At 36.8% G+C, this 26168-nt stretch overlaps 1 protein-coding gene across 2 annotated transcripts in view; it reads right to left on the minus strand.

The window, feature by feature from the left end:
* The window catches only part of LAMC3 (laminin subunit gamma 3), a 4228426-nt gene that overhangs the window by 3872580 nt on the left and 329678 nt on the right, over positions 1 to 26168 (minus strand). Inside the window, exon 2 of one of the 2 annotated variants that reach the window (XM_044058389.1) lies at positions 16413 to 16737. In XM_044058389.1, coding sequence (XP_043914324.1) covers positions 16413 to 16722 — 310 coding nt within the window. In that variant the 5' untranslated portion in view covers positions 16723 to 16737. Of the gene's footprint in view, positions 1 to 16412; positions 16877 to 26168 lie in introns of those variants that run through there. The other variant, XM_044058388.1, reaches the window with a different exon arrangement.

A 26168-nucleotide genomic window follows, 5' to 3' on the forward strand; every position in this document is an offset into this window, starting at 1 on the left:
AGAAATGCTGATTATTATAAGGCTTTTTCTACAAATAAATGTGAGCTTAGCAGCAATCCTATATATGATCCTCTTGTCTCAATGGAGACCATCTTATAAAGAGAAATTGGCTAGGAGATAAAGTTCTCTGAAAGCACTCAAGTATTTTCCCAGCTGGGAGAGCTATAAATATTAGACAAAACCAGACAGCACTTAGAAGCCCAGGCTGTAACAGGCATCTTAGCATGGATAGCCTTTCTTTTAGGTTAACTCAAGTCAATGAGTGTGGCTGTCAATTTGGGACATTTGCTCCTATCAGAAGCATAAAACTTCAACATTTGAAGATGTACATAATTTTGTGTTAGTATTATGTTAATAGGTTTTAGGGGGGTATTGTGGAATTTTTTTTGAGGCCTTTCAATAAAGCAAAAATGTTTTGTAAGATGTGACATGGACTCAAATGGATATGTACAAGAAACAACTGTATAGAAGTTCAAAGACACTCTCCTTTCTCCTTCCAATATTAATACAAACAACTCTGACCCAAAAGAAACCACTGACTTTGGTGAACAAAGAGGTCAAGCAGCAAAGCAATATTTTCTATTCTTTTATTCTAGTGCTTCGGTGTCTCCACCTTCAAGGAATAACAAATACCCAAAAAAGCACACACATTTATATACCACATAATTAATTACCTTCAATTGATAATTAAACAATAAATTACCCCCTTAAAGTAAACACTTCCAATTCAACTCATTGTTTAAACATTTAGGTACTAATGTTTTATAATTTAAAATGTAAATACTTTCCTTATGCAATAACTTTTGTTTCAATACAGCTTCATTATTATTTAAACGTTCCACTCTTCCTAAAATTGTACCTTGTAATAAATTAATATCACTATTAAATTTTATCTACCCTTATATGTCCTTTATATCCCTCAAATGCTCAATGAATCTGATGCGAAATTCACATTTTGTCTCCCCTATATTATATAACTGACATAGACACCTCAGGGCATATATAACTCCCTTGCTTCTACAAGAATAGGTGACCCTAGGTTCAAACTTGACTCCATATATACTATGAAACACATTTACAATATGTGTACATATGCTGCATTTATTACAACATAAAAGTTCCTCTAACTGATGGTGTGTCTGGTATATCCACACCTGGCATACAAAATGTACCATGCACTACCATATCTCTCAAAAATTGTCCCCTCTTATAGGAGAAAAAAGGTTTCCTTGGCAAAATATTCACCAAAAACCTATCCTCCCTCAAATATTTCCAGTAGTACTCTATTAGCGTCCTCACCTCTTCACTTTTAATATTGTAGATAGACACATAATAGATTGGATCCACTAAATTCTTATTCCTTATTCCATTTTCATATGTAAAATATGTATCATTATAATTATACTTATTGTTACTACCCCTCTCATTATTACCTATATTCATTTCATCCCACATTCTATTTTGGGCTTCTTACATAATATCCAGATCATACACCCTTCTCAAAAACATGTTCTTAGTCGGTCCTAGCTCACTTAGTAATAAATCCTTTTTGCTACATAGTCTCGAAATACATAATAATTCCCCAAAGGGTAAAGCCTTCAAAACATGGGGTGGATGACAACTAGTAGCATGTAGATATTGATTACATCAACATATTTCCTATGTATATTTGATGAAATACCTCCGTTTTCTTTTCCCTCCAAAACGAGGTCCAGATATATAACTTTATTACCTTTCTGAAGCCCATCAAATGACAGGCCAAAAGAATTCTTATGTATTTCTGATACAAACTCATCAACTTCATCCCTACCACCTTCACAAACAAATATCAAGTCATCAATAAAGCGAAAATAAAAGTTAACATATTTTTTCATAAAATTCAAATTAAATAAAAACATAATCTCAGAAAAGGACATAAAAAGATTTGCATACATGGGGGCAAAAGCTGACCCCATTGCAGTGTCTTGTTTCTGTCTATACAGCACATCATCAAAATAAAATAATTTTTTCTTAAGACAAAAATTTACCATATTAACCACAAAATTCAAGAAGGGGCTATCTCCTAAAAATATACAATACCTATTGTATTCTAATGTATAGAAGTTCAACCTGCCAAACAGTGTATGCATGCAACACAAAAGCTGGAACTAGACATTCAACAAAAAAAAAACTTAAGACATAAAAAGTGGGAATAATAACTTTTTAATACAATGATGCTCTGTGCAATGTCTTTAAATGTCAATGGTCTCGCAGATAAATACAAAAAACAAAGTAGTGAACTATATTAAATAATGTAGAGTATAAGTAGCTATGCTACAAGAGACATGCTTGGCGAGAACTGAACATATAAATTTAATAAAGAAACATTTACAGGATGGTTATTCAGTGAATACCTGGGACAAAAGAAAAAAGGAGTACTTATATTAATTGCAAGAGGAGCGCCAATAGTGAAAGAAGCAGATAAAACGATAATAAAGGTAGATTTTCAGTACTAAAGGACTACTGGCAAGGGAGGAGAATTGCATTGGAATGTATTTTGATTCCAGCTAAAACTGCTATAACAAAGCTTAAGAAAATTCTGGGAGAAAATCAGCTTTCAGCAAGGAATATTACTTTTAGCTGAGGACTGAATTTGATTTGCAGCAGCAAAGATGCATCTGGGAGGCCCAGAAGGGACAGTACAACAAAGGAGGGTAAACTTTTGAAACAATGTGTGACAGTATTTGGTATGGAAGATGTGAATTCAGTACTACGAGTTTGGAGTGAATTTACATATTATTCCCCAAGATACAAAAACTGGGCTAGGCTAAACAGAATTCACATTTCAAAGGAACATGTGCATTTAATTGAAGGTCCTGATATGCACCCAATAACTATTTTAGATCATTCACTAATAATAACTAAAATAAAAACACAGGTTAATGAAATAAAAATGAGACACTGGTGCTTTCCCACCTATCTGTTGAAAATAGTGGAATTTAAGGAAAAGATAATGGACATTATTCAGGAGGTATTAGAGAAGAGAAGATAGACATTTCTTCTGTAAGTATAACTTGTGAGTGGAATAAAATTAAAGTGGAGTTTAAAAACAAGGTGAAAATAAAAGAAAGGGAGACACAGTTAAGAAGCAACAAGAATTATTTAGAGGGACTGACAAATGTTAAAGTATTGCAGGATGGGGTGGGTCTCAAAGAACAAGAAAAGGAGCAACTGCATAATGCTAAACAGAAAATAAGGGATTACCTTAATACTATGCATGCGTTTAGAAAGTTTGCTGTTAAGCAACTGTTTTTTGATAGTAACTCTACAGCACAAAAACTTTTAGCGCAAAGACTCTTGCAACAGAAAGTAGAAAGGGCTGCTGCCAAGCTTAGGCAGCCTGTAACAAGAAAGGTAACATGAGATCCTGTAAAGGTACTAGAAATATTTTTGAAATTCTATGAAAGTCTGTGTAAAGAAGAGAAATATGGAAATCAAGGAAAGGTACAAATGGAAATGTTTATAGAAGAATTCAATATGCCAAGGTAAGACGTAGATGAGGCTCAATTACTAACAGGATAGGAGGAGCTGAGATAAAACGGTGATATATAACAAATCTACAGGAAAGTCCCCAGGAATAGATGGTATTTATGTGGAATTTTGGAAGCTATAAGGGGAAAAACTGATAAATATCTAGAATGTTTTGTTTAACAGTATTTTAAGAGAAGGAGAAGAACCAACATTCAGGAAGAAAATTGTGGTAGCTGTACTACCTAGAGGGTAAAGCTCCTTTAGATCCAGGGTCATACAGGCCCATTTCAATACAAAACCATGATTATAAAGTGTTTATGTCTATAATAGCTAAAAGAATGACAAAAGTGATGCCAAAATTGATGGATGTGGATCAATTTGGTTTTGTGGAGGGGAGGCTAAAGTATTAGCAGAACACTGATGATTCAGAGGGATGCAGCATGTAAGAAAATATCACTGTTGTTGGTGGGTATTGATGCAGAGAAAACATTTGACATAGTAAACTGGGACTTTCTGAGCAGGGTAATGGAAGCATGTGCATTCACTGATAAAATTATAAGGTCAATTAGGAGGATATATAAGGGACTAGAGGCTAAAATTAAAGTTGGTGGGGTCCTCTCTGATAATTTCTTTTGAGAAGAGGAACCAGGCAGTCTTATTTTCCCTTTGTTATTTGCATTATATTTAGAACCACTGGCTCAAGGGACTCAGGAGTTCAAGGATATAATTGTTATTGTAGTCTAGAAATGCTGGCTCTATTTGCACATGATATTATTTTATACCTTATAAAACCAGAAAAGGACATTACAGTGTAACGGAACATTTTGAGACAGTTTCATATCTTTATGGAATACAAAATTAAATGACGCTAAAAAAATGCAGTAGTGGTAAAATATGTACCCACACACAAATTGATTCAGCAATATCCATATTTATGGGGACATGATAAAATAAAGTATTTAGGAATAAGGATTATAAATGATTGTAGTGTGGCAGCTGAAGATATGCGAGAAGAGACTAAACAAAAGATAATTCAAAAACTGACAAATTAGAAGATCTGTTATATAGATATGGATAGTAAGATACAAGCAGTTAACATGCTTTTAGCCCCTTTAATATTATACACAAGTCAGGCATATCTTTATCAAGCAGAGGAGAAGTTACGGATAGGAATTAATAAATAGCTGAAGGATTTTATCTAGGAGTGGAAGATGGTGAGAGTCAAGTGAGATAAGCTAATTCTTCCAGCAGAAAGGGGCAGACTGGGATTACCCGATATGAAGGGGTATTCCAGAGCTACACAGTTAAGGCTCCTGTTCACAGCACAAGCAGAAACCTATAATTCAAAGTGAAAAGAGATGATGGTGATGAAATAGGAGGGAAGCTCAAGAAACAAGTAGTGACTAGCATTTTGGATCCAGACCTTTAAGGAGAACAACAGTAATCATACAAAATGTTATATTCATAAAGTAGTAAAAAAGGAGATTCTGTTCATAGAGATGACTGGAATTAGGGCTATAGACAATAGGCAAGAGAGGGCAGGAATTCATTGGAGAAAACTAGCAAAGGAACCAAGGTACTGGGAGCAAATAACTAGAGAGGGAAAGGTAACAGACTGAGAAGACACCAAGAATTTATTTGGACTGCAGGTTAGAGATTGTCTTCCCTATCAAAGACTATCAGAGTACAGGCAAACAGAAAGACATACGGGGTCCTAAATGAAAGACCAGCTATGGTAAACTTTTTAGTAGAATCTAGAATAGAAGTTGCTGTTAAAAAAGGAATAATTAGTAGAGCATAGAAAATATTGCATGATAACTATAGGAATCAATCAGAGGAGGTTAGAAAGGATTAGGAAGAGAGACTGGATAAGCAGTTCACAAAGAAACAATGGGGGGATCCCATGCATGTCTCCCAAATATGCAACAAAATCTAGAAGATTTAGGATTTTTGATTGGAAATGCTTTCACAGATATTTTTATACTCCAAGTAGACTCCAGAGAATTTTTCCTCAGGTAGACAGCAAATGTTGGAGGTGTGATGGGGAAGAAAGATATAATCGGGAACAAAATGTCTGGCAGTGTAATGAGTTGTCAGACTTTAACGATTCCCTGCAGACTAGTCTATCAGAGATACTGGGTGAGCAAATTGGTGCAACAAGGGAAATGATTTTTCTGAGCTGTGAATATAGAATTAGAATTGCCTAGACATACCAAGGCCTTGCTGAATCTAATTATGGTGGCTGCCAAAAAAGAAATTATGAGAAAATGGAAATCAAAGTCTAAACCAACTGTCAAATCCAGAGAAACATCAAATAACAAAAAGCATGAAAGATAGAGCAGGATACAGGAAAAAGTAAAATTTATTTAGCGCTTTCGTCAAATATTAGGACTGACTTCTTCAGAATACCTGACAGTCTGAAAGACCATCCTTTTATACATCAAACAATTAGTTCATCAATAAAATGTAATTAAGTAATTAAGCATTAAAATACTTAAAAAAATAGACTCCCTTAACTTATAGATTATTTCTTTCATGATAAGATAGACCTATTCATAGTACCACTGCAGAGACTATGTATGATGAATACACACCCTGAAACCAAATTATAAAAAATGCCAGCTGATGAATACATACAATGCTAAAAAATACTAGCAGAAAGAATGAAACATAATATATGTGTGTCTATACAACAATAAATATGTACAATAAAGAGTCCAAGTGTCCTATAACAAACAATAACTGGTGTCAAAACGAAAACTGATAAAAAATCTTACATAAAAATGAAAAACAAGTCATAGTGTATACCTTGTTAAAATAAGAAACCAGCTTTAAGTTTTAAATAGCTGATGAGGGACACCATGTCATTCAAACCTGGGCTAGTGGTGGCATTAACTCTGAGTTGCCACATAGGTTCTTTATATTCGAGGAACCAATCACTAGGTCCCCCTCTCTCATCAATTACCACCCTTTCCAGTATAGTAAACTTGAAATTATGACTTGGAAAAGTATTAATATGCTTTGCCAAGGCATTTTTGATGTTGCCTTTAGTTATATTGTAAATATGGTGGTAGACACATGTCCTGAAAGCATTTTTAGTCTTGCCAATACAAAGCCCAGGAGACACCTGGCATATGGCAGCATACACTACTTGTTTACTCCCACAATTACAGTTCTGAATAAATCTCACCCATCCATAGCCTTCAGTAAAGACTCTCACTCTCTAATATATATTTACATTGGGTACAGTGCCCGCATTTTGTCATTTTCCCAATACCAGGTTTTGTGTTCTTACCCCTGGACTCCAAAAGGTTCTTAATGCTGGAATCCTTTTTGTATACTGTGACGGAGGAGTCACCCACCTTACCTCCTATGGTCTCATCACTCCTAAGAATGAACCAGTTTCTCACCAATATTTCCTGAATCAATGTGAATTGTGGGTTGTAGGTAAGAATAAGTCCGTGTTTAAATGGGGCAGTTGTCGGAACCCTACTTTCTGAAAGTGCACAAAGTCTGGAAATATCCAAGCCCAACAGTGGATAAAAGTAACCATCCACTCTCTTTTTGGATACTTCTTCAAGTAATGGTTTCACAAATTCTTCAGGGTACCCCCTATTAACTTACATACTCAATAAAACATCCATTTCCTTGTAAAAATCATCAATTCTACTGATCATGTGGGCCAATCTCACCCCTTGTCCTTTGATTAAGGATCTTTTTTGATGAAGGGGATGTCTGCTGTCAAAATGGAGAAGGGTGTTCGAGTATGTGGGTTTCCTGAAGATATCTGAATAAAACTGGTTGTTCTCCAGATCCTTGAAAATCTGTATATCAAGGTAACTGATGGATTCCATGTGAGTTTCCATAGTAAACTCCAAAAAAGTAGTACTGGAGTTAAGAAACAGTAGGAATTCAGACAACTGCTCCTGGTCCCCCCTACAGAAAATAAGGATGTCGTCTAGGTACGGCCCATAAAAAGAACAGTATGCCATCCATTCAGATGTAAAAACTTGTGACAATTCCCATTGGGTCAGGACAATATTAACAAAAACTGGTGCACAAGCTGCCCCCATAACTATACCTGACTTTTGCTTAAAGAGATGTCCCTCAAATATCAGGAAACTGTTTTTCAGGACTATTTCCATTAGAGTCCTAAGTGTAAGAATCCTGGTATGGGAGAATGTAGTCTGTTGGCACAAAAAAATCATAAAACAATTCAATGCCTTCCGAATGCAGGATGACATTGAATAAATCTTTGATGTTAATAGTTATAAAAATGATGTTGCTATTAAAAAATTCTTGCTTGATTTTTTTAAGGCAGTCCCAGGAGTCTTTAATAATGTGAGAAAATGAACTCAAACAGTTTTTTAACTTAGAATCCAAAAATCTGGCAATACTGATAGTCTTTGAACCTTTCGCATCCACTATGGGCCTTAATGGTGGGTGGGAGATATTCTTGTGGATTTTTGGGATCCGAAATATAGTTGGGATCCAGGGGTGTTTCTGTGTACAAAAAAACAATTCTTCCTCAGATATCTGATTATTGGAAAATAAGTCAGAAAGGACCATATCTACATGACTATATGCGATGTTTAATTCATTGCGTGATATTTGTGCATATTCATCTCCAAGATGATGTTCTAGCATACAGTCTATGTACCTTTCTTGGTCCATGACTACCAAACCACCCCCCTTGTCAGGTTTCATGACTCTAATCTGTCTATTGGAAATACTATCTAGAAGGATGGTCTCCTCCTTAGTTAAACTGGACAGTTTAATACTGTCTTTTATCCTGTTTAAGTCCCTGATTTCCTTCGTGCAAATGCCTTGGAATAGTTGTAAAGTAGGATGCAATGGGGGATTATATGTACTTGTTTTTTGCATCCAACTGGCAAGTTATGACTGTTCCCAGTTTCACTTACATTGTCACTCAGGTTCAGTTTTCTAGTGTAAAGCATAACACCTAAGAGGGTTTTTTCCATATTAAATTTCTTACAGGGTACAAAATTTAACCCTTTTTGAAACGGTTTGCCCAATTTTTTGTAACTTCTATGTTACTTAAATTATACATTTTAAAGTCCTGGTGGTCATTAGATATGATAGAAATCTCACTGCTACTATCTAAACTTAAAACTTGCCCTGTCTGGTCTGTTGCCAGTTCACCCGTTTCCCTCTCCCCATCCCAGAAAAATTCTGGGGTAGATGGTGTTGGTCCCCCTGTTAACCTACACTGGATTGTCTCCTGTGGGTATATCCTTGTTTCTGGATCCTCTCTGATCTCCTTAGGGGTTGACCTAAAGGGATGGGGCCTGAGTGGTTGTCCTCACTGGGTTGCAAATCATCAGTTAGCTTGTCAAAAACTTCACTGTTAACATTACAGTGGGTCTGTACATTGTTGTTGTTTCCACTAGAGACTAATGGATAGGCAACACCTGGTTCATAGTCCTTGGCATCTCTATCAAATTTTTTGCTCTTTTTTGTCTTAATTTTCTCAACTATCTTGTCTATATTAAAAAACACAGCATTATACTCCTTGTGCTTGTTACAAAAATCCATATCATTTTTTAACAAAGCATCTAATTTACTAACAGAGTTTTGTAACATCTCAAATTTCTTATCATTGTCCCTTATCAAAACCTGTAGTAACTAGCATCCTTGTTGATTAAATAAGGTGACCAAATCTTTGTGCAGTTCAGAGCCGTTTAAAATCCTGTTAGGGAAATGCCAGTACCTTAACCCTTTGGGAACTTGTTCTCTTTTCAAGCATTCCCTAAGGTACTGGTTTTCTACTTGTAATTTCTTCAGTTTTAAACTATCCTTTTCAAGGTTGTTTAAAATAGAGCTTATAGTACCTTGGTTAAGGTTTCCGGTGTCCGTGTGGTGAAACCCAATCTTGTCTCTGTTGATCCACTTGGTTAAATTAAATTCATTGCTTGTGTTTAACCGAAAACCCACATTGTCCTGGTTTTGGCTCTGCAACACTGTAGTTGCATTTAAGGTGGAAGTCCCAAGTGTTGCAACATCACTAGTGTTCGTGGCAATCCTGTTGCCTTGTCGTTTTGGGCTGCCTTGCCCTGGTTGTATACTAAAAAGGGAGTCTTGCGATGTGGAAGTTAAAGTCAACGAACAGCGGTTCAAATCGCCAGTTAAACCTTCAAGCTTGTTGCCCAGGCCGACTATTTGATTGCTAAATACACCAATAGGTTTGGTGAGTTTGTTGATAGCCGAGGTTAATTCCTCGTGTGTATCTTTCATATCCCCTCCACTTTGCATGCTGGAATACATACCGGCAGAGAAACACCAAATAACAAAAAGCACGAAAGATGGAGCAGGATACAGGAAAAAGTAAAATTCATTTAGCGCTTTCGTCAAATATTAGGATTGACTTCTTCAGAATACCTGACAGTCTGAAAGAACATCCTTTTATACATCAAGCAATTAGTTCATCAATAAAATGTAATTAAGTAATTAAGCATTAAAATACTTAAAGAAATAGACAACCTTAACGTATAGATTATTTCTTTCGTGATAAGATAGACCTACTCATAGTACCACTGCAGAGAATATGTATAATGAATATACACCCTGAAACCAAATTATAAAAAATGCCAGCTGATGAATACATACAATGCTAAAAAATACTAGCAGAAAGAATGAAACATAATATATGTGTGTCTATACAACAATAAATATGTACAATAAAAAGTACAAGTGTCCTATAACAAAGAATAACTGGTGTCAAAATGAAAATTTATGTAAAATCTTACATAAAAATGAAAAACAAGTCATAGTGTACACCTCATTAAAACAAGAAATCAGCTTTAAGTTTTAAATAGCTGATGAGGGACACCATGTCATTCAAACCTGGGCTAGTGGTGGCGTTAACTCTGAGTTGCCACATAAGTTCTTTATATTCGAGGAACCAATCACTAGGTCCCCCTCTCTCATCCATTACCACCCTTTCCAGTATAGTAAACTTGAAATTATGACTTGGAAAAGTATTAATATGCTTTGCCAAGGCATTTTTGATGTTGCCTTTAGTTATATTGTAAATATGCTGGTAGACACGTGTCCTGAAAGCATTTTTAGTCTTGCCAATATAAAACAGAGGACACGCCTGGCATATGGCAGCATACACTACTTGTTTACTCCCACAATTACAGTTCTGATTAAATCTTACCCATCCATAACCTTCAATAAAGACTCTGTCACTCTCTAATATATATTTACATTGGGTACAGTCTATATTAAAAAACACAGCATTATACTCCTTGTGCTTGTTACAAAAATCCATATCATTTTTTAACAAAGCATCTAATTTACTAACAGAGTTTTGTAACATCTCAAATTTCTTATCATTGTCCCTTATCAAAACCTGTAGTAACTAGCATCCTTGTTGATTAAATAAGGTAACCAAATCTTTATGCAGTTCCCAATACCAGGTTTTGTGTTCTTTTTGTATACTATGATGGGGGAGTCACCCACCTTACCTCCTATGGTCTCATCACTCCTAAGAATGAACCAGTTTCTTACCAATATTTCCCGAATCAATGTGAATTGTGGGTTGTAGGTAAGAATAAGTCCATGGTTAAATGGGGCAGTTGTCGGAACCCTATTTTCTGAAGGTGCACACAGTCTGGAAATATCCAAGCCCAACAGTGGATAAAAATAACCATCCACTCTCTTTTTGAATACTTCTTCAAGTAATGGTTTCACAAATTCTTCAGCGTACCCCCTGTTAACTAACATACTCAATAAAACATCCCTTTCCTTGTAAAAATTATCAATGCTACTGATCATGTGGGCCAATCTCACCCCTTGTCCTTTGATTAAGGATCTTTTTTGATGAAGAGGTTGTCAAAATGGAGAAGGGTATTCGAGTATGTGGGTTTCCTGAAGATGTTTGAATAAAACTGGTTGTTCTCCAGATCCTTGAAAATCTGTATATCAAGGTAACCAATAATATCTAAACCAACTGTACTAGAAGTAGCAAATATACTAAGAGAGATAAAACAACTGGAATTGGGAACTTTAGAAAAGGCTAGGAGAAAATTACATATGAAAAATGGGAATTGTGGGAAGAATACATACAGGGGAGGAATGAGGTTTAAAAGAAGGCAGGATTTGAATAAGCTATGCAATGTTTGTCTGACAATGACTGGGTAGATTATAAGTGATGTATAATGTTTGCAACTAGAATTGTATCAATATCGTTTGTGATGTAAAATACTTGCAACTAAGATTATATCAATATGGTTTGCTTTTATTTAAATTAATGTATGATCACCTATATCATAAGTGATTATTTAATAAAGAGGTTTCTTTTTTAACAAAAAAAAAAAAATCTCCTTTACTTGCTGGCCAAAAAAGATACTAATACTGAAGGGTGCACTGGCAAATGCCAATTTAAAGTAATCTGCAAAGTCAGCAAGTCTCAGCCAGGCTTGTCTCCTCATGGTTAAGCCTGAGCCTGCTGATCATTCTGCATCATCCATTTCGTTATGCATAAAGTGTGCGGTCAGTCAGGATATAGAGCTCATGGCAACACCTGTTTCTCCTGGTGGGAGAGGAGTTCACTCGGTGTTAACTGTTTCACATTTTCTGCTGTATTTATCGCAATGCTTCTCTGAAAAAGGATCATAGGGACCATGCAGTTCAGAGCCTGGCTTTAAAAAAAAAAAAAAAAAAGTACTACATACATATACTTGTTTCTGTAAGCTATCCACTATCTGTGATTTTTTACAAGGAGGATGAATAACTTGGTGCAACTTTATAAGGAATTTGAATAACTTGAGCACCCTCAGAGATGTCTTTTTTGTAGTAGATGCAGCCACTACTATAGAGCCAACAAAGGGTCCCTTGCTCCACTGTGGCCTGTATTTGGGGGGTTCTAAGGATCCTATCAGCTTCCTGGGTATAGGCAGGGCTACATCAATCTCTCTCCATACCTTGTTATAAACCATATCCACAAGTTTCTCAGTGGGTGGCACAACCTGTGCAGCTGGGGGAGGAGGAGAAATGTGTGCCTCCTGTAAGATCTTTTCCTCTGGGGAGGTGGAGTCTTTGGGCCATGATCCCTTCTAATCATCATTACAAGGTCTACACTAAATTTGCCTTAGTTATCATATGTTTTCATAAGAACAAATCTGTTCCATAACTATCTTGTTGCATTTCTGGACACTTAAAATGGGTAGGAGTAACAAAGTGACATAGATAAGCTGTGTATCTTTGCACCTTTCTTAGCATAGTGAACATTCCTCAGGCCTACGGTTAAATAACACAGCATGGCAGAATGTGCATTATATTTGGGCAAATTTTCTCAAAGGGAATATTACTTACAGAGTATAGTAGTTGACAACAAAGATCTCTGAGGGAAAATTTTGATGGCTCTCCATACAAAATATGAGTTTTCTTTGTGTGTGTGTTTTAATATTCTAAGCACAATTTTTTTGCAAAGATAACTATAATTCTATGATGGTATGAAGCAAAAATAAGTGTTTCTATTATCCTAGATGTGATGCTACTTAACTATAATGCATATACTGGATTATCTTACTAAAATTCAGAAATAAGTCAATTATATTTTTATTTTGGAACATGTGAGATTTATCAAAATTTAGCAAGATATAGATATTACAATTATTCTTTAACAAGGTCATCACCTGTTACAATAAACAACCTCAATACATTTCAATGTGTACACACCATCTTAAATGCAACAGTCAAATATTGCTCTAAACAGAAATAAATATTTTAGCTACACCATGAAATCGTTAGTCTGCCATACCCCCTACACACTTCCGTAATCTTAATTTTTTTCTGAAATATCATGCTAAAATCATTTGAAAACTATGTGAGATTCATTTAAGATCCACATTTTTGGGGGGGGGGGTTAATGAGTTGTATATGCCTTGTACAGTGGATATAAAAAGTTTACACACCCCTGTTATAATTCCAGGTTTTTGTGATATAAAAAATGAGACCATAATAAATAATTTCAAAACTTTTCCCACCTTTAATGTGACCTATAACCTGTACAATTCAATTGAAAAACAAACATATTGGTTAGGGGGAAAAATATAAAAAAATAAAAACTGTAAAATAAGCTGGTTGCATAAGTGTGCACACCCTTAAACCAATACTTTGTTGAAGCACCTTTTGATTTAATTACAGCATTCAGTCTTCTTGGGTAGGAGTATATCAGCATAGCATATCTTGACTTAACAATATTTGACCACTACTCCTTGCAAAATCACTCCAAATCTGTCAGATTGCAAGGGCATCCCTTGTGCACAGCCCTCTTCAGGTCACTCCACAGATCTTCTATTGGATTTAGGCCTGGGCTCTGGCTAGGCCATTTCAAACTTTAATTTTATTCTGGTGAAGCCATTATTTTGTTGATTTGGATGCATGCCTGTGGTCATTGTGTTGAAAGGTAAAATTCCTCTTCATCTTCAGCTTTCTAACAGACGCCTGAAGGTTTTGGGCCAAAAGTGACTGGTATTTGAAACTGTTCATAATTCCCTGTACCTTGACTAAAGCCCCAATTCCAGCTGAAGAAAACCCCAAAGCATGATACTGCCAATCACCATGCTTCACTGTGGGGATGGTATTCTTTTGGTGATGCGAAGTGTTGTTTTTGTGCCATAAGTTAGTTTGTTTGTGTCTTTCGGCTTTTCCCGGTTAGGGGGCGCCACAGTGGAACTCCGGTCCGCTAATGATTGGTAGTGTATTTTTAAGTACCGGGTTACCAGCCCTGATGCACAACCTTCAACAAAGGCATGCCCCACTCACGTATTCCTCTACACAGAAGACGCTCTAGCTGAGAATCGAACGGGACAACGTCTTACTATGAAGCGACAACGCTACCGCAGCACCACCACCGCCGCAAGTACCTTTTCGAATTGTGGCCAAAAAGTTCAACCTTGGTCTCATCAGACCATTACATATTTGCCCACATAATTTTGGGAGACGATGTATTGTTTTGCAAATTTTAGCTGGGTCTGGATGTTTTTCTGTGTAAGAAAAGGCCCGTCTTGCAACCCTACCCCATTGTCCAGACATATGGAGAATACGGGAGATTGTTGTCACATGTAGTACATAACCAGTACTTGCCATAAATTCCTGCATCTCCTTCAGTGTTGCTGTAGGTCTATTGTCAGCCTCCCTGACCAGTTTTTGTCTAGTCTTTTCATCAATTTTGGAGGGATGTCCAGTTCTTTGCAATGTCACTGTTGTCCCATATTTTCTCTACTTTTCGATGACTGTCTTCACTGTGTTCCATGGTATATCCAATGGTGTGGAAAATTTTTTGTACCCTTCTGACTGATACTTTTCAACAATGAGATCCCTTTGATGCTTTGTAAGCTCTCTGCGAACCATAGCTTTTGCTGTAGCAGGCAACTGAGTAAATGTCAGGAAAATCCTACTAGGACAGCTGAACTTTATTTGGGGTTAATCAGAGTCTCTTTAATTGATGGCAGGTGTGTACACAAGAAGACTGAATGTTGTAATTAAATCGAAAGGTGCTTCAACAAAGTATTAGTTTAAGGGTGTGCACATTTATGTAACCAGCTTATTGTAAGTTTTTTTATTCCTTATATCTTCTCCTCTAACAGATTTGTTTGTTTTTCAATTGAATTGTGCAGGTTATAGGTCACATTAAAGGTGAGAAAAGTTTTGAAATTATTTATTGTGGTCTCTTTTTTATATCACAAAAACCTGGCATTTTAACAGGAGTGAGTAAATGTTTTGTATCCACTGTATATCAGTACCATTAAAAATCAGGAATACCTCTCTGATTTTCCTTTATTTTGTATATGGAAAAGATGTTTGCACTCCATCTGTATACATGATGACAGATCTCAAACAACAAAGCAGCCAAAATGTGCACTGAAGAATGACACTTTGTATATTCATGATAAATACCATGTGTTATAGAAATGCTATTTGAAATTTACAGCATTATATAAAACCCCCTTAAAATAGGTGGTTGTGGCGGGCCACATCTGGTGAGAAGTAAGCTGGGCACTGAGTTAAAGATTCACAGCAAGCATTTCTTGTTCATAACCAGTCAGTCAGTGTAGCAACATCATAGCCCATTTCCATACAGAAAGAGAGAGGCGGGTAATTGTATTTGATTATTTAAAGGCAGTTCTTGTCTTTATGGTCTAGATGATAACTGTAATTGTATTTGATTATTTAAAGGCAGTTCTTGTTTTTATGGTCTAGATGATAACTGTGAAATGAGCTCATGATGGGACAGACTCAAACAACATCCAGGCAAAGAACTGCCTGTGCTTGAAATACAACATAAAGCGGCACTTGTGCACATTATATCATGTGTTCCACTGTTATGTTCAATAGACACAGCTGCTTTCTGTACTCTTAAGGGCATATTTTAAGAAACTAAACTTCAGAAAAATGAAACCACCTGTTTTTCTTTTCAATATGTAATAGCAATTTTACATTTATCCTTTAATGTTACTATGTTAAAACCATGATACAAATTTGACTTCTGGGTTACAAGTTCAGTGCTTATTAGTGCAGCAACAAGATAGCCATACTGGAATAAATGAAAAAGCGCAAGCATACAATATATTTTTCTCACTTTCGTGCCAATGTAACATTTGTGATTGGAAGTAAAACTGATAGTTGTCAACTGCTATCCTTAAATAACCAATCTGGTGTAAATTAAATAAAAGTAATGTTTTGCAGATTGCAGGATGCCATCCCTCCCCCTCCCCCAATCTGGAGGTGTTTCTGAAAACAGAACAAAATGGTGTGTTTATACCAATTAAAATGCATGATAAACACAATCTGTTATGTAAGCAACCAACATTCTTCAGTGTCAATGCAATTTATGCCATGTCATACAGACTATAACTGTGCGTATCACTTACCCAGGTGTAGAGTTAGATTAACAGATGTGGGATACTGGACGCCATATGCCATGGACTGACTCTGCCACCACGTGGGCTCCTCATCGCTGTGAAAATCAGTCAGATAGGTGGCATTGTGGTGAAGAATAGGATCTTTGGCATCACACCGGTGGCACTGATCTGTCATTCTCATCACTGCTGTCTGTGGGCAAAAAATCTCTTGTGGCAAGCCACAGACATTGGTCACCTTGACAGAGCGATTGAAGGCTGCATTTTCAAAAGTTGGCATGCATCTCTGAGCTCTTCCTAGGCTGTTGTAACAGGAATCCATACCTCCATAGCAGGGCTGAAAGGTAAGGATAAGAAATGTTAGTGCCAAATTAGCCAACACGACTGCCATTTCTCAGATGCGGGGCATAAAGAATGTACGTCTCTTATATGAATTCAGCACAGTACACAAATGTGTATACTCTCTTGGCTCAGTTTATTTCTACTTAAACCCTCCTCTGATTCATGTTTTAATGAGCAGAGTAAATTGAATGAAAAAGTACACAGAAAAAAAGTCAGCAAATGAAATTTGCTAAAAGAGCTCCATCTTGTGGATATGGTTGATTGTACACTATTTTAACTAAAATGTTAAGGTCTGATCACTTCAAAACTGTGGCATTTAAGTGGCCTGAGTAGAACGGAGTACAACTGCAAAGTTTGGGAGTTTGTACTCTTCTACCTCCACACAGAGTTTTTATCTCGAATGCACTCTTAGAGAAACAGTATTTGTGCAACAAGGCAGAAAATGTAATGGTAGAATTCATTGCAATATGCATTGCATTTGTTTTATAGTTCAGTCAGCTTTCTTCTCCAATCTTACTTTTATAATAAGCTTTGTAAGTTATGCATATAATAAGGTGATTACTACTTTTACTTTCAAAAACCTTTCGGCTGAGATTACTTCTTGTTTATTTAATTATATGTGCGCTTGATTTTTGCCTGCTCATCAGTTATCTTCTGTTTATTTAGATACTAAATGATTTTCTATTTAATTCCTGGTTTTGTCCCTGCGCAAACTCACAAGGTTATTCTCATCTATCTTACAATTACTGGCACAATGACTTCACCACACACTACTTCGCTAACTATGTGCCCTCACTAATTCTACCTACTCTAATTTAAATACATAACTTTTCTATAATCACTAGTAAACTCTGTATCTTAAACATTTTCACTTTCCCTGCTTTTAATTAGTGTCTCCATTCACTATTCTAACATTCTCTCATCATTTACTGACCTAAAATCTTTTCTAGTCAGTTATATGCCTGCTATTACTTCCCTCTTTCTAAAAATACTTCTATAATAACCCACACTGAAGTGTATTTACATTACTGAATTTTTAACTTGTGACTAAATTTTCATACAAAAAGCAATGATATAACATTTATTATTTTTTTAAATTATCTTCATATTTGTTACATAACTTTTGGAGCTTTTCTCTCTGTACCTCTACTAAAAGGGGGTCTTGTTTAGCCCAGTCAGACCATCCAGTAAATTAATATAAAAATAAATACATGTATGTGTAACTTGTCTGTACCTTCCATTTATTTATTTACAGGTATTTGTAAGTAATTGCCTGTAAATAAGTCTTAACCTGTTTATTTAGATTTTTCTATGTCTACGTTACTGTCTGTGCCTTCTCTTTATTTAGTTACATGCAAGTTTAAGTTACTGTGTTTCATATCAGTGTTACCTTGTATTGATTTAGTTACATGTATGTGTACGTTTTTGTCTCCACATTAACCTCATATTGATCTAGTTACATGTATGTGTACCTTACTTCCTACACGGTAGTGTTACCTTCTGTTTTAGTTACATGTATGTATAACATATTGCATTTTAAATCAGTGTCCCAGATGTTATACAATACTGCTTCTAAAATCTGTACATTCAGTTTATGTTCAATATACCTCTTAAATGTCACAGATTTGCAGGGATGTCTCTCATTTTGGCTCTGAATCTTGACTTAGCCGTTGTAAACACTGATAACTTTTTGAGAAAAGGTAGTGGATTATAATCGGTAAATAATGGTAGCTGTTACATCTACAGACTTCTTTACTTCAAAAAATTGAATTTTAAGTTCTCTCTAACCTGTCATGTTCCAAAGTTAAAGCACCAAGATGTAAAGTGTCCCTGATTTTTGTCCTTTGAGCCTGATTATTTTTGGTCTTGTCCTTGATACTGGACAAAAGTGGCTGGGGGACACTGTCACAGAAGTTTTGAGTGAACTTAATAGTATTGTTATGACACATTTAACTTCTTAAATTAATGTGCAAGTACTGCAAAACAAAAAATAAAACTTTTTTTTTAAATTTCAAAAAACATTCATACAAGTTAATAAATAAAGCACAAGTATTGATGTTTTGGTGATGACATACATAATGACTACTATGCCTTGGGTCAAAGTTCATAAAATAAAAGTGTGCTAGCTAATGCAGGAATGAAAATGGAATGTAGCCCCCTGGAATCTATGAACTAAATAAGTGAATAGACAAATGTAGATAAATAAACAATCATTCACTATAACGGGGGCATAGCAGCTCAGAGTTGCACTCTTCAAGAAACCAGGCAGCAAATCTTGTTTTCAACTCATTATTTTCATTTTATTTAAAACCTAACCTTATCTGCATTTACATTTTCTGTCAATCTGCATCCTGCTCTCTCTTTCACTCAGTTTCTCACTCTGTCTTTTTTTTCTCTTCTCCTCCTTCCAGTGTATTTATGCCTCCACACTGATAACTGACCATGGTCACAGTGGTCCTCCTTTTATTCCTTGCTGCTCTCGGCAAGCTATTTTCAAAAAGAAATCAAGGTTAAAGGATTGGGAAATTAAACCCTAGTCCAGTGTGGGACAACATTTTATAAACTAATTCCCCTTTTCAATGGGACATATTCATGGCTAACTTCCATGCCCCTGTGAAGGGTACATAAGACAGAAGCATATGAGGTGTCAGACTCTTTGTACAGGATCTGGCATTTTTAATTAACTTATGCAATTAGTTACCTGTGGTGACTAACTGATTTCCTAGTCTGTCATGCCATGTTCCAATCATGTAAGCTAATGACCTAATAAAAGCCACCATCATGCATGCACTAACACCCAGTTTTGTTGTGCCAACATGGCCATTTAAATGATGTGACTACCTCCTGGGGTATACAAACATAAAAAGAGAATCAATGTACTCTACCTTCCTTCACAATCCACTAAAAATAGATGTCTCATTTAATCAATTTGCATTATTTGAACCCCAAAACATCGAAAACCTTGACTGAGCATTTGTTGAAACAACAATACTCCCATGGTCACAAAACAAAAAAAAAATATTTGCAACAGTTAAGCCTACCACTACACCCTAAGATGAGGTAACCCTGAGACTGCATAAGCTCTAAGAGCAGGGCAAGAAAGTGAAGACAATGTAACACTCATCATCTTGCTTATCTTAAAGTCTAGCCTCCACAAGATGCAGATGATCTTTTAGGTTTTATATTCTGAGCATCAGTCAACTGGCCAGTTTATTTATTTAGTTTGTTAATAGGTGACTGAGCTGGTCGAATGACTCTCTTCAGTCACATCTCAGGATCAAAGACAGACAAGTGCACTGGTAATAAAAAAAAGATAAGAGTTTTTTCTTTTCATGAATGAACAGTCTTACATTCTTAAAGTCATACCCAGAGTGCATGAAATAGTTCAGTACAGTCCATTCACCCTATTGCTCTGTCACTAAATGAGATATAATATTTCAATTTAATTTTCATCCAAAAAGTCATACCCTTCTATGAAACCTTTTTATGGAGTAATTAGCATACACATTACTGTATTACTGAAACATTATATATGTTTCAGGAGTTCTGTTGATCATTTTGAACTGAGTTATAGATTTCATTAAGCCTCATCACTGAGTTGTGATGTAGGAGGTACACAGATATAAATAAAAACATTTACTAGGAAGAATTGCATATCACTAACCATACTGCCCTGAAAAGGGGCTCTAAGGAGTCATTTCAGGCATCCTTTTTCTTTCAACTGCCTCTTTCACTGAATGTTAACTGCTCATTTATAGTGTATTCTTCTTTGTTCAATTATTCTAATACTTACATATTTACTTTTTAGATTCATTGTGTTGTCTGTAAAATTCCTTCTTGAGCTGTAGCACCAACCTGGTTCTTAAAACTGTGAGGAATCTTGTTCTTCATAAGGACTCATCAGAACAATTAACTTCCCATTCTTTGAGCTGAACTATTTCAGCCTTAATTAGCCCACTGGAATCTTGCACATGTGCTATCTTTACAAATTATTTTTCACAAACATTATTGGACTTAGCCTTGAGCTTGAACTTCATCAGGTCATGACATTTTAATAGGTTTTCATGCCCACGGTCCACGGGTTTCAGTTGTTTAGAAACATGATCTTTCAAGTTTTTTATCTTTAGTTAGATTGAGCACTGAAGAAAGGAGCCAGACAATATAATAACTCCACAGCAGATTTTAATAAAGATTATCACATAAACGCCATAACAAAATCACTGCATTTTCATCTTCACAGATGTACATCAGATGGGCAGAGTTCCCCTGGGTTTGACTTTATTTTTAGTTAGGTTTCTGATCTATAAGATACAAATAATGCAAATTGTTTGATTTTGTTTTAACTTTTCTTATATTACCATGTATCAAGATCTGACTCCTTTAAAATATATGTTTGCAAGTACAATCATTTTATACTGAATTCGGTTGCATACATGAATATGCAACGCATATATATTGCTGACAGAGAATTTGCATCTTATCTTTACTCTACCTTTATTTCAAAAAATCATGCATGGCTAAGCTTTTTCTTAATTCTTGGGTGTAATTCTTTATTCATAAAATTGTGTTGGTTAAGTTAAGCAGCCAGCTCTTTTGAGTGTGCACCTTTAACCCCTAGTGGGCGTGGCTTAAGCCTTTAAAAACTAAGTTATCACCTTAGAGTTCTAGAAAACTCTCATTGAAAGAGGTCAAATATCAATAGAGTTGTGTTTGCCATCACATATGGCTCAAGACAAAATATCCTGGTACCTTGTAAGTAACATGGTTTTGGAATTATTAATGCAAATATGAACAATCCATATTTGACGCCTAGAGGAGCAGTAGGGATTAACTGCAGAAGACGCCTGGAGGAGCACTCGGCTGTAATGAGCTAACACAAATGAGGATAACAGGCTTTTTTGGAAGACTCTTACAACCCTTCTGCCTTTCACAGAACAACCACTAACCACAAGTCTTCTCAAATTTCTATTTATTTGTTTAATCAATATATTTAGCAAGCTCTGCTGAGAATGCTATGGTTTTGTTAATCACTTTTAACTCTGCATAGTGTTTGCTTTTGTTTTTATTCCCAAGTTTTACAAAGAGCTATTCTGATCATTATGCACTTAGCAAGCAATAATGTCCAACAGGGTATATGTTATTGTGGAAATAATGCCCACCAAAGGGTGTTCTGAGGCCCGATGCTGCAGTGGAGGGCCTCTACACCTCCAGAAGGGCTTTATTTAGGTTTATAGGTTGATACTAGGCTATCTGCCCTAGGGCAATTATAAGCCTAGCCAGTGTGTGTTTAGCTTTTGCCACCCTTTTAGATTAGTTGACTGTGCCTCTGTATAGTAGGTCACAGAAGATAGCCCTTTTAAGGTTAGTTTATGTGCCTCTGTCTAGTAGGGACACAGAAGAGATCCCAGGGGTAAACCTATGATCTCCCATCCACTCGTCAAGATTTCTCTTGAAGAGGGTCATTGAGGGGCTCTGCCTAACGTGGATTGGGATTTTGTTCCAGAGTGAGGGGAGCCTCTGGGATATGAATCTGTCCCTCCAGCATGTCCTTATTTATTTCTGTGCAGAGGTTTAAGTCCCTGGAGCGTGTAGCTCTAAGGGATTTGGATTTCTTGAGGTGGAGCATGCCCATTAATTCTGGGTTGGACATGGCTTTATACGTCAGGCACAGATCGCCTCTGAGTAGGTGGTAAGCAACAGAGTAGAGCTGGAGTTTCTTTAGCCTAACTGTGTAGGGAATCTGTTTGAGTCCCTTGATCCTCTTGGTGAGGTAATTTTGGGGTCTTTCCAGTTGCTGCAGGTGTCGGATAAGGTACATCCCAAATGGGGCATTGTATTCAATTATGGGCCTGATGAGTGATGAGTAGACCTCTCTTGATCTAAATGTGAACCCTTTCGTGATAAGCTGGGCTATATAGAACGTCTTTCTAACTACTTTGGCAATGTGATTGTCAAAGGAGAGATTGCTATCTACTTGGGTCCCCAAATCCCTAATTACTTCTTCTGTACTTAATGGATTACCATCTATGTGGTAATTTGTGGGCACTTTGTTTTTCCCAAAGGGGATGACTATGCACTTTTTGGCATTTAGCTTTAGGCCATGGCTCTGGCACCAGTTATCTGTCTCTGTGAGATCCTTTTGAAGGATGCTTGTGTCAGTCAGCGAGTCGATTATGGCACCCAGTTTGCAGTCATCTGCTTACTTGGTCAGCCATAGTCCTCCCGTGTTAGCCTGTACCTCAGAGAAATATATACCGAACAAGAGAGATCCCAGGACTGAGCCTTGTGGGACGCCACTTGTAACTGGTTTAGAGTCTGACATGGCACCTGCAATTCTGACCATGTGGGTTCTATCCTTGAGCCAGTTTGCAACCCATCTTGTGACATAGGGGTTAATATTTAAGCTGGTGAGCTTATTTATGATGCCCGAGTGGGGTATTGATTCGAAGGCTTTTGCGAGGTCCAGGTAGGCTGTGTGGACTACCTTCCCTTCATCTATGGCCTTGGTGACGGTTTCAAACAAGTCGACCAGGTTCAAGAGGCAAGATCTGCCCTTAACAAAGCCGAATTGGGTAGGATCCAGTGTTTGGAGGTTCCCAATATCTTTGTTTATGAGTTCCATGATCATATGCTCCATAGCTTTGCAGACCAGGCTAGTCAGGCTTATGGGGGCGATAGTTTCCGGGGTCCGTTGTGGCACCACCTTTGTGGAGTGGGACCACTGTTGCTGTACGCCATTCCTTGAGTACATATCCTGTAGTAAGGCTGAGACTGAACAGTGACTTTATGTGAGGGTTCAGTTCTTCTTGGAGCTCGTGTAAGACGCAGCCCGGGACACAGTCCAGTCCCATTGATGCTGTGTTTTTTGCTTTGGAGAGGGCAGCTCTCACCTGTGCATCTGTGATGTCAGGGAGGCTACACACTGTTGGGATAGACATTTGCTCTTTTGGGGGGGAAGGGGGGGGAGTTTGCACTGAACCTGTCTGCCAGGATATTGGCAATGTCTGTGGGTTCAGTGTATTTTTTTGTCATTTTGCACTAACTCGGAGCATATCTGGGAGTTGCCACCCAGGTTCCTGACATAACTAAAGAAGGCCTTGTGATTATCTTTAGCGTCTTGTGCAATTTTTCTTTCAAAGCTGGCCTTAGATGATTTTATGAGGGATCGTACTTTCTTGCTAGTACTGATCAGAGATGCCTTCCCTTTTTGGGATTTTGCTCTATCATGTAGTAGCTACGTCTTTCTGTTGTCTAGCTTATTTATGGCTAGGGTCCACCAGACATGTCTCCTGCCTTTGGAGGAGTGAGTCTTGGTTTTATTTGGGATAGCATGATCCATGCATTCCTGTAGGTGTCCATAGAATGCGTTTGTAAAGGATTCTGTGGTTTGGGCCGTATTTTCCACTGGCCCGGGGGCTTTGAAGGATTCCACCTCAGTTTTGAGAAGTGTGAAGTTTGCTTTTGAGAAGTTCTTCACCGTGGTTTCCTTGGCTGGGGGTGGGGACAGGATATGTCCAACCTTCAACGTAGGCACGCCCATTCACGCATGTCTTTCGAATGCCACTCGCCTACGGGGTATAAGTAAATGGTTTTGGACGAAGCATTTTACATTCAAAATATAACATTTAAAAAGATATCCAGATAGTTACTTTATTTTTCGTCCCTTACTCCTAAAATGTGTGGTTTCCACAATAACTCACACCCTGGAGGGCAATATTACACTTAGAGAATTGGTGGTCAGTAAAATTGTATTTTACTTATTGACTTATTTTTTTATTACTATATTTTTAAATATTTTGATGTAAAATAGTTCCTCAGCCTAATGCTTCAAAGTTGTTGTAGTATAAGTAAATGGTTTTGGACGAAGCATTTTACATCCAAAATATAACATTTAAAAAAATATCCAGATAGTTACTTTATTTTTGGTCCCTTACTCCTAAAATGTGTGGTTTGCTGCCAGTCATTGGAATTGAAGTCACTAAATAATGACATAGATTTGACTTTCAGACTTTATTCCCTTCAGAAAACTCATGCTAACACAAATCGTGTTATTTAAGCCACTTCATAATTTTATAATATTAAAAATACCCTGTTAGCTTATGACAGTATGCATCCTAGGCACATGTTTGATAATTGATAATATTGTTAAGGGCCAAGCATTAAGGGTATCTAGACTTTGCACTAATGTTGTTTTTTGTTGTTGTTTTTCTTTCAGCTTTTCCCGGTTAGGGGTCATCACAGCGGAACTCCGGTCTGCTAATGATTGGCAGTCGATTTTTATGGTGCCAAGGTGTCAGCCCGATGTCCAACCTTTAACGAAGGCACGCCCATTCACGCATGTCTTTTGAATGCTACTCGACCATGGGGAGGGCATGCAGACTCCACACAGAAGGAGCTCCAGCCGAGAACTGAACTGTTATTCTAAAGAGACTGATTTATTAACCTTGCGGTTCGTAAGGTGAGGTTATAATAAACAGAAAGTTGAGGCTATTATAAACAATAGTAAGAAGTTAAGGGGAACCTCGGGAAGACCATGGCTTCACAAAGACACAGAATCCGAACAGTCTCATAATATGAATATAAACCACAAACTATGTGCTAGCCCGAAATGCATGAGTGATATTCAATCTGTGATATAATTAATAACTGGAAGATTTTATTGGCTGATGATATTAGAATAATTGTGGGTATCATCATGTTTCTCTTTTAACAACAATATGAATCTGAAAAGACTATTATGTAAAAGAGTCTATTCATCTAGACAGCGTATGGAATTAAAAGGAAGAATTGGCACTTTTCCTTGTAGAAATTGTAAAGCTCCGGAAATGAGTTTAAAGATCCTGTATCTATGAAGGTGTATCGTCTCCACTTATATACAGACTGTTGTACTGAGAATGTCATATATTTAGCTAAGTGCATTCCATGCCCATGTTTCTATGTCGGCAAAACAAACCGCTGACTGAAAGATCGGATTTTACATCATCTTAGTGAAATTAGGCTGAAGGTAAATCATAATGCACTTTATAGTCATATAAAGGATATCCCAGACCATCATTTTTCATTTATGGTTTTACATGTACAGAAAGTGAACTACAGAGATGCTGATTTGATTAATGATACTGAGAAGAATGAAGTATATTGGATAGTGGAGCTTCGGGCTGATCAGTCTCCAGGACTGAATAGCCTTGTCCCTTTAAAACCGGTATTTAAGGGGCGTAGTCTTCTACATTGACTATAATTGGGTATGATTCTTATTAAGAAGGTGGAATGAATACTGATTGTTGCATCTGATGAAGGGGGAAGTTCCTGAAAGTGCTTATCCGTTCCATGTATTTTTATCTTGTTTTTAGCTTTGAGTATTAAAACTCTTTCAATTTTATGAACTTCAGCCTGTTGGTTCTTGTGGTTCTTATCTTTGAACTGTGT

This window comes from Protopterus annectens, chromosome 16.part0, assembly GCF_019279795.1.
Source record: "Protopterus annectens isolate FY-2018-M chromosome 16.part0, PAN1.0, whole genome shotgun sequence".
Classification (NCBI taxonomy): Eukaryota; Metazoa; Chordata; order Ceratodontiformes; family Protopteridae; genus Protopterus; species Protopterus annectens.